This window comes from Sesamum indicum, linkage group LG9 (genome assembly GCF_000512975.1).
Source record: "Sesamum indicum cultivar Zhongzhi No. 13 linkage group LG9, S_indicum_v1.0, whole genome shotgun sequence".
NCBI lineage: Eukaryota > Viridiplantae > Streptophyta > Magnoliopsida > Lamiales > Pedaliaceae > Sesamum > Sesamum indicum.
The window spans coordinates 434,180-444,360 of record NC_026153.1 but is presented as its reverse complement, the minus strand read 5'-3'; the positions used below and the strand labels follow the sequence as shown (position 1 = coordinate 444,360).

Here is a 10,181-nt window from a genome sequence, read left to right as displayed (position 1 = left end):
GTGTATGTCTGGTCTGAACCCGAGGCTGCTAGAAGGGAGCCTGCTGTATGCAAAGACTATGAGTTACCGTTTAGAGTTGGCCGACTCTTCAGATGGGTAAAATGGGTTGGTCTTTAGGTGGAACAGTGGTGCTAAAATACGAGGTTTTGCAGAAGCTGGGAATCGGGGCAAGACCAAGCTGGTCTGATTATTTTACAGGAGCTTCATCGATGTGTTTTGCCAGTTGACAGAATGGTTCTTTACTTAACACGGTGGGATTTTGTGGGAGTACAGTTGTTACAAAGATGAGTTTGTGTATATTTGTCAGATTTTTCCAATCTTAATTTCCATTTTCTACTTTTTAAATCTTACTTTTTTCCTTGTCCTCTCTCCTATGTTGTAATGTCGAAATTGTAAAACAAGCATGTATATGTATTTAAGTTGAAGATTGGGTAATGGGACTCTTCATACTGCCAAACTCTAGGGAAAAATTCTTACATTGTCATCTAAATTTTTCTGCAAAACAATCCACTTGTGACTATGCATGTGTAAAAGAGCAGGTTTGTCTGAGGGGTGCTCTTTACATGTTTTTGTTTTTTTCCATAAATAAATTAGACATGTTTTTTAATTATATTCTCTTTTGTTTATAACATATGGATCAAAATTATCTTTTGTCAGTTATATTCTTTTCTAAAGTTAATTTTTTCTTCCAATTCTTTTTTTTTTAACTTGTAATTAATTTTTTCAAGCATTTAATTCTGTTGTAATTTTCTCTACAAATAAAAGTTGTTACACACATTTCCTAAACCTTGAAAGTGTTGGTCTTGTAAATATCATTGTATTGGTTATTGCAATTTGTCATCCTTTTAAAATTATTTAGTATGCATACATTAATAAGATAAGATGATGAGAAGGATCTGATGTGGCTAAAATTTCTGGTGTTTCAAGTCATAAATGAGAGTCCAACATCAACGTAAAATTGCACCTGCACTCTCATTCCTCCTTGCGTAGCTAATCAAATTCACCTAATAAACCCCTCACCAACCATTTTACATCCATCACTCCTAATCCAAAGGTGTGCATCAACTTTATGGATCCATAATTCATGTTTTAAATCTTAGGTCAAACCTCATTGGATCATATAATATTTTCCGCATATTTTAAATAATCAACCCAATAATTAAAGTATTTTTAAACGTAAGCTATCCTTACTTCAAATCTCATGGATCATATAATTTAATCCAAATAACTAACCAATAATTATACGCTTAATGAGGCCAAACCTCATCGATAATATACACACTTTAAGTAATCAATCATTAAATAAATTTTTTAAGTACATCTCAAAATTACATACAATGCGCGTGGTTAGTTAATTGGTATTAAATTATATGATCATAGCACCTTCTCTAAACTTAAATTGCACATTTGCATGTGCGAATCTCTAATTGGTGCAATTAATCATTCATCAATGATTTTTTAGTTTAATGGTCGAGGCTGGGGTTGAGATCTCCTGAGTAAGTTTGAAGTCATGATTTCTTTATTGACTCGACCCAAGATCTTATAATGTTGAAATTTATTATAGTGAAAATAGTGTAAAGATTAAATTCCATTATAATTTCTTTTGTACGATTATATATTTTTTAATTTAAAATTAAATAAGAACTTTTGTAATATATTAGGCTAAAAAGTAATAAAAAATTATATATACCTTTATTTTATGTTAGTGACGGGAGAAGCTTCCCACTTCTAGATGTATTATTAATTTATCTACATATACATACATTAACACGCAGTCAGCTCTCCAACTTTTTTTAATTTTAATTTGGCTGCTTAAAGATTAATCTCACCTACTTTTGTTACTGCCCTGTCACGTTAATAAAGCGTCCCAAGTTGAATGTTTATTAAAACAAAAAAGTTAATTAGAAACTTAATTAATTAAAAGTCAATATTTTCTAGAACTTAAGCTGATTAGAAATGTTCTCACGTGTTAATAAAATATGATTTTACAATTTGAATGTTTTAATAACATATAATTTGGATTTATCTCAATGATTTTAAATTTAAAGAATTTAAATCATTCAATTTTAATTTTGGACTATTTTTTATTGAATAATAACAAATTTTAAATTCAGTAGTTTGAAATTTGCTGATCCATTGTTTAATTTTAGTCTAATGAGGAATTTTAATTAAAATTGAGTTGATGGAAATCTGAATTTATTATATAGCAAATTATATAATATTAATTAATTGGATCAAGAAACGGTACTAAAGGCATATGGTCACGTTATATACAACGAAAGGGCGATTGTAATGCATCAGAGTTGTATTATACTTTGTTGTTTGCTTCACGTGTGAGAAATTTTCTTTTACTCAATTTTTAAAAAAGATTCATCGATGATCAATTTTTGAGATAAAAGATGGACCACTTCATTAACGATGAATCCACAATCTAAAACATGGACAACATCACTTATTATATGATAATATATAATTTGAAAGAAGTAATCAATTACATTACACTATATAATTTATAATATATAATTGTAAATTTATGGATTCATGTAAATTATGTATGCACATCAAGTGTGTTGGTTTACTGATGAAATATAGAAATAGAGTTGTGACGTTGAAAACAGATAGAAAGATAGTGAGAATTGAGAAGGATGTTATAGAGAAGGAAATGAGTAAAGATGGTCTGAAACTTGGGGAAAATGGTATTTTTGAGTAAAGAACAGAATCCAAATATTGGAGAAGAGTAAAGGAAGGAAAATGATTGCCATTTGTTTTGAATTGCCTTTGAAATCATGTAATATATAGAATAATAATTAAATAGAAACATGACAAGTTATTTACAAAGAAAAAATGTAAATTTTGGATCCTTAATTAGATGAAATGATGTATTGATGACTCTGATTTGAATTTGGTTATCAATCTCTTGGTCTTGGTGTAAATATGTAGTTATGATAGGGACATGGTTAATGGGCTATTACCAAAACTCCCATCTCACCAAACCCCTCTTTTTACTTAATCTTGAATTTGTATTATGCATCATAAATTAGGGATAGTGAGGAATTTCTTTATAAAAAATGTTTGATGAGAGGGGCAAAATAGGGTAGGTGAGGGATTGACCACACCCAATTCACCGCCCCATCGTTGTGACCACATGAAAACCTCATTTCCCACTTATAAATACCCCTTTGCCCCAATTCCCTTTCTTTCTCAGCTTGGATGTTCCCTTCTCACAGAGAACTACAAGCTACTCCCCCCCCAATTAACTTTTTCCTCTTTACTTCCATTTGGGCCCCCCTCAAACATGCAATCCCTTACTCCGCTTGTAGATCTGAAATCTTTATTCCGGACGGCGGCGGCGTCCCCGGGTCTTGGCCTCACCCCCCACCGAGTTGGTCAGGCTCGTTACCTTATTCAGTGTGTCTCTCGTTTTGATGCGCCCAATGTCAACGCCAATTCCAGTTCCAGCGCCGCTCAAACCAGTGGCTCAAACCTCGCCTCCGGGCATGTGGGCAGGGCCCGCCACGAGTGGCAGAGTGCGTGCGCCATTCTTGCCAGCAAAGTGGTTTCTCAGCAGCAAGACACCGAGAAGAGCGGCGGTGCGGATGGCGTCGCCGCCGTGAATGGCCATCCCACGCTCGACCTCGTCCCCGTCAAAGAACATTCCAACTCACCCACGCCCCTTCCCAAGCCCCTGAGCATCGCTGACCTGTCACCCGCGCCGATGCATGGTTCCCATCTCCGAGTTGCGTATCAAGGTGTCCCCGGAGCCTACAGCGAAGCCGCCGCCGGGAAAGCTTACCCCAACTGCGAAGCAATCCCCTGCGACCAATTCGAAGTCGCATTCCAAGCCGTTGAGCTCTGGATCGCCGACAGAGCCGTGCTCCCGGTGGAGAACTCCCTGGGAGGCTCTATCCATCGCAACTACGACCTCCTCCTCCGCCACCGCCTCCACATAGTGGGCGAAGTCCAGCTTCCTGTCCACCACTGCCTCCTAGCTCTCCCGGGTGTCAGAAAAGAGTACCTCACGCGCGTGATTAGCCACCCACAAGCGCTCTCCCAATGCGAACACACCCTCACCAAAATGGGCCTCAATGTTGCCCGTGAAGCAGTGGACGATACCGCGGGGGCCGCCGAGTACATCGCGACGAACAACCTCCGGGACACCGCGGCAATCGCCTCCGCCCGCGCCGCCGAGCTCTACGGCCTGCAGATCCTGGCCGACGGAATCCAGGATGATTCCGGCAATGTTACCCGGTTTGTGATGTTAGCCCGAGAACCGATAATCCCTCGGACGGACCGGCCATTCAAGACCAGCATAGTTTTCGCGCACGACAAGGGGACGAGCGTGCTGTTCAAGGTGCTGTCGGCGTTCGCTTTCCGGAACATCAGCCTGACGAAGATCGAGTCGCGGCCACACAGGAACCGGCCGATCCGGCTGGTCGACGACGCCAACGTGGGAACGGCGAAGCACTTCGAGTACATGTTTTACGTGGATTTCGAGGCGTCGATGGCGGAGGTCAGGGCTCAGAACGCGTTGGCTGAGGTTCAGGAGTTCACCTCCTTTTTGAGGGTACTCGGAAGCTACCCTATGGACATGACGCCGTGGGCGCCGTCCTCCACCGCCGGGGATTAAACATTTTTACCTCTCCAATTTTCCCTTTCCCATTTTTACCCCATATCTTTCTGGTAATTGTTGATTTGGCCTATTATTTTTTACAAAATTGCAACAACCACCCAAAAAGAAATCAAAAGATGGACGAATTAGATACAACAACCATTCCGCTTGAATCGTACTACATTGGATCTGCTGTTCTGGTATTGGGGGTAGGTTTGAATATATATATATATATATATATTTTATTTTGATGGGAAGAGAGGAAAAATGTTAGGAAATGGTGGGTAGATATGTAATTAAAGTGGGATTGTGGGGCATTTCGTGTAAAATTAATTAATTAAGGAGTACAAGTGTATATGGTCCACTGCATTAGCTACCTCTAAAAGCTTTGGAGAGGTAGGTAAGCAAATCCTGTACATTTTTATTTTTATTTTTTTGAATTGTTTTCTTATATAAAAACATTGAGAATTGAGGAATTTCATACTGCTTTTATTATCCCTCACTATTTCAATGTTAGATTGACTTAGCTATTTCCAACTCCTTATTATTTTATTATAATAAATTCACATTTTATTTTTTTTTAAAAAAAAATTAAAGCTCGTCCTCAGCTCAACTCGATAAAAAAAATTGATACATTTGTTGGAATTCAATGTGAAAACAAAGTTATTGAATCCAAGTTGAGTTGTTGGGGTATAGTTTAGGGTGTAGTTTTCTTGTGAATTTGGATGGAGTTAGAAATTTGAATCGCCAAGCTAAACAGTGATGGGTTATTGTCAAGCAAATGATTGTTAATCGTATTTTAAAAAATTATAGTTAAAATATTTATCATGATAAAAATATATTTTATGAAAAATAAACTAAATTGTACATCAATTTTATTAAACTATTGTTATAATTTCACTGTAATTTTTAGTGTATAATCATTAAAAATATAGACATTATTTTTTTAGGGAATGGAACAAATAAATGGTTAGGGTGTTGGGGTGTAAAATGATTAGTTGTTGGATCTCCAAAGGAAGTTGATGGGTTGAAGTTCATGTTGAACATGTGACCAAATTCACCCACTCCAACATCTATCTCTATTCACTATATACAAAAATCTCTGAGTGTAAAAAGATATTTTTAAACTTAAATTATCCACTACTCAATCTAAATATTTTTAAATTAAGATAAATCATTACATCTTCATTTTCAAATATATATATTCTTCACAAAAATTTAAAATAAAAGTGTATTTCTTCATATCTTTTCCAAACATTTCTTCAAGTTTGTTTTTTTTTTAATCAATTTTATTTTTCCATTTGTCAAGAAAAGCCAAACCAATAACTTCCTTTTTAGTTCAAATGAATAAAATAAATTTCTCATGATTGGTATTTATTTTGCATATCTCAAGCTAATTTATTACTTTAATTTAATCTAAATGCATTATTAATTACACTTTTTACATATAATAATTAATTTAGGGGGATGAACGAGAGTTGGAAGTATAATTGAGGGAGAGGGGTAAAATAAACTGTAGGGTTAATTGTACTCTCATCCCCTGAGGTTACATGGATTTACGAGTAGACTCTATATGATTTGAAAAATTATATCTAGTATTTTTTATATTTGCTTTCGCCTAATAAATAAGTCCCCCAATTAGTCAAAATTCACCGAATTTGTTGATATTAACAAAAATATTGAATGAAAATTGATTTTTACCCTTAATTGACTTAAAATTGACTTATTAAAATTTCAACAATTCTTTTCGAACTAAATTATCCTTATAACAGTGAAGATATACCCCTTCTCACATGCATTAATATATTAAGATGTATAAGGGTAAATATAACTTTATTTTTCTAATTTTTTTATTAATATAATTAAATTTAGTGAATTTTGACTGATGTAAAACTTATTTATTAGACAAAAGTATATCTTAAAAGTGCTAAATATATTTTCTCCAATCATAAAAAGTCTACATAAAATTATACTAAATTTAAGAAAAAAAGAATGTAATTATCCTAAAATATATTCAACCCTTAAAAGATTTTCACCCAATCACGTGCTTTTGTCTCGGGGAAAAGTGATGTAACAGCCCATTTCGCCTTGCATCACCAACACCAGTGAAACTGACATGTTGGCGGATCAATACTCGAAACGTGGCAAATAATGATTGGCTCAAGCAACAAATATGGAAGACCTTTTTTTTTTATTTACTATTAAATATAGAGGATATTCTATTTTCTATATACGGATTAAATTTTCTATTAAAACAAGTCTTATTAAATCTATTACATTTAAAAGATTATGTTATTTTATTTATTTAAAAAATAATTCTATACACACTATGTGTACATATTACATAATAAGAAATGGAATGGAATTTATAATAAAAATTCGATTCACTCTAATAATATAATAAATCAGTTTTCTGTAACATAGATACTTTCATACAAAAATATATGCTGCTTTCTCATGAATTTAAGTGTGATAAGATCGTAGCTGGTGCAATTTTGAACGATGAAAACCCAATTTATCTAACCTTAGGCCTCTTTCGTGTTTAATTTCGATATCGACTCTATGAATGATTGAAATAGACATGTTCGAGTACGCCCAATTCAAACTCATACCACAATTTGTTAAATTAGTCCGTTTTTGTGTTATTAGGTTCATGAAGTAGGTACAAACATATATAAAGTGTGAATAGCCAAAACATATTAGGACAACTTCAAACTTTTCAAAGTATAATGTAAATCAAAAGGTGTTAGAACTCAGAGCCAACTTATAAGCTTTCCAAAATATTGAAAATGGTTCTTCAAGCAAATTAATAAGGTTATGTAGAAACAATGTTTGGTAGCTTTTCTGAAAAATTGATAATATAAGACCAATAAAAAACGAAAAATAAAATAAAATGTTGATGAGCTAATAAAACTCATTTTAAAAACAAAGATGTAAATTACATTGATACCCTTTTAAGGTGTAGTTGTAATTTTACAGGACAATGACTATTTCTGTAGTTAAATTTAATTTCAAAAACATGGATTTAATTTGGTTTAAATTTAATTAAAAATTGTGACATATTAGAAGTAATAAAATTATATTCAACTTGTATGTTAGTTACACACTATAATTTGATGATTTGAAGAATAGGTATAAAGTGGAGTGGTGAGTGTGTGATGTTGTGTCACAATGTGCACATACATTAGAATAAGGGTTCCTAGCAAGAGAGTTGGTGAAGTATTAATAAGTGGGTCCCCACTCCAATAGTCAAATTGCACCTCAACCAATTAAATAATAATAATAACATTAATTAATATAAAAGAGAGAAAAGGACAATGATTTGATAAATAAATAATTAAAATAGAGAAATTATACATAGCATATTTTAACATGTATTTTTATGTATCAAGATTTCACTAAAAATAGTTTGAAAATATTTTCTAAAAATTGAAAAGAGCAAATAGCGTGAACAGTAATTAAAAAAATAACTTAAGTTTTAAGGAAAAATCAATAACTCCAGAAACAATAATTAAGAAATAGATGAAATATTAATTAATTAAAGAAAGAGGGTTTGGTGAGGAGAGGGAAAAAGGGGTGTGTGGTGGAGGGCTTTGTTGGTGTTGGTTCAAAGGATAGCTGCACTGCTTTCTCACTCTATCGCCTTTTATATCACTTCATTGTTGACGTACACTATTTTTAGCCACTCATCCTACCTTATTATTATTATTATTCTAATTTTATTTTAATGTTGTTTTTTAACAAAAATTCTTGGGATGATATCTAAATTAATTCACCATCTAAAATTCTTTAAATACAATATACTTTGGAAAAATTAGATATAAATGATCGCTGTTTATAGTTATAGTAAATTAATATTATTAATAATTATCAAATAATTTAATGTGAAAAATTAAAATTAATCATATATATATATATCATGATTTTAATTATAATAAAAATATTTATCAGAATTTTTAAATATGACTAATATTTAAACCTCACTATATTAACTAAGGATCTATAATTGTCGGACAATTATTATTAACTATAAAATATTATAGTTGAGGTGGTGTGTGTGAAATTGATTTGAGAGAAGATAGGTGTGTGTAGTGTAGGCAGGCGGTGGGGTCCCATCTGAATTGCTTAAAAATATATTGGTAAATTCAATTGCAAGTAGAAAGAAGGGAGGATGGTGTTGGTGTTGGTGTAGGCAGGCGCTGCCGTCAACTTTTATGTATGGGATAAAAAAATAAACTAAAAAAAGGAAGAGAAAACAATCAAGTGTTGAGAGTGGGATTTGAACCCACGCCCTTTCGGACCAGAACCTTAATCTGGCGCCTTAGACCAACTCGGCCATCTCAACTTTTGCTTATGAATGCCAAGGAATATTATATGTTGTATTTGAAATCAATTCAAGTCAACTCTTGTATGCAGTCTTGGTAGCGCCCAAGCACGCACCTCTCGATCTACGGACTTGAGCCAAATAATCACGCTATCATATAAACAAATGAATCGGAACTTTATTTGGAGTTAAATTATGATACAAATTGGTTGATCACAATACTCTCTCAAAATATATTTGAAGGATTATAGAGTCTATATTAAATAGTACTCATCCTAAATAAGTCATCATTTCAATATTAAGTTGAGAGACTTCAGACTTTATATCAAATATGAATGTATATTGGATCACAAGTCTACAAACCTGCTCTAGTACTTCACAAGTTTTAATATTAGCAAGTAAAATTAATTGAATAAGTCCTATGTCTTATTCATATTACATAACAAATATATTTATATTTGTCTTATAATTAATTTAAATATATATAATAGAAAATTCATTTGACTGTTTTGAATTTCATCGACAATATGAGCATGTGATATAAATGGTAATAAAATAGTATTAGAAATGAGACCTAGTGAGTTGGATAGGCCTAACTCGTACCAACCTACCTTACCTGGACCATCTAATTGTCCTAAATTTGACAATACATAGATCTAATTTAAATCTTTCAGTCGAGCCAAAACTGACAAAACTGTGTATTTCTAGAATATTCTAAAATGATTTTACACAGATAGATATATTACAAAATAATATCTACTTATATTAATTCTAATAATTTGATACTCATTTGTATTGTTATTACAATATAATTAAGGAGTTTATTATATTAATATCTTATTTTAAAATAAAATTAAACACCTTTAAATTGTTGAAACAATTTATAAAACGTAAGATGATTTTATCAGACACCCTTTTAGCTTGCATTGTTATATCGCCTCTTTTTTATTTATTGTTCTTTTGATATAATAAGTTAACGGGCTTAATAAGACCCGAACCGGATTCCAAATAGAGCGAGTTGTAAAAGTACATATGGGCATTCGGGCAGATCATGGGTTTTGGACCAAAATCTGGTCAAAACCGGATCTCAGCCCCTTATCAAATTGTTGGTAGGCTGCATTTAGTGATTTGGGCCTTAATGTGAATGTTTATGAAAGCCCAACAACTGATGCATGATTTTAAAAAAAAAAAAATTATCTTTTTCCATCGTAAAAGATTGTAAGGGTTTGCACCTGGGGGCTACTGTGC

At 33.0% G+C, this 10,181-nt stretch overlaps 2 protein-coding genes and 1 non-coding gene across 3 annotated transcripts in view; 2 read left to right on the top strand and 1 right to left on the bottom strand.

The window, feature by feature from the left end:
• Nucleotides 1-457, top strand: part of LOC105169983 (nucleobase-ascorbate transporter 12) — a 7,063-nt gene extending 6,606 nt beyond the window's left edge. Inside the window, exon 11 of the mRNA XM_011090546.2 lies at nt 1-457. This exon is cut by the window's left edge and continues 19 nt beyond it. Coding sequence (XP_011088848.1) covers nt 1-117 — 117 coding nt within the window. The 3' untranslated portion in view covers nt 118-457.
• On the top strand, nt 3,193-5,114 carry LOC105169982 (arogenate dehydratase/prephenate dehydratase 6, chloroplastic-like). Its single transcript, XM_011090544.2, has one exon. The coding sequence runs from the start codon at nt 3,296-3,298 to the stop codon at nt 4,625-4,627; it is 1,332 nt and encodes a 443-aa protein (XP_011088846.1). The 5' UTR covers nt 3,193-3,295; the 3' UTR covers nt 4,628-5,114.
• On the bottom strand, nt 8,874-8,954 carry TRNAL-AAG. Its single transcript has one exon. It is a non-coding gene; the product is annotated as a tRNA-Leu (tRNA).

Bases quoted from the DNA above. Each gene is read 5' to 3' on its own strand.
- LOC105169982 (XM_011090544.2), top strand. From the start codon at position 3,296: ATGCAATCCCTTACTCCGCTTGTAGATCTGAAATCTTTATTCCGGACG.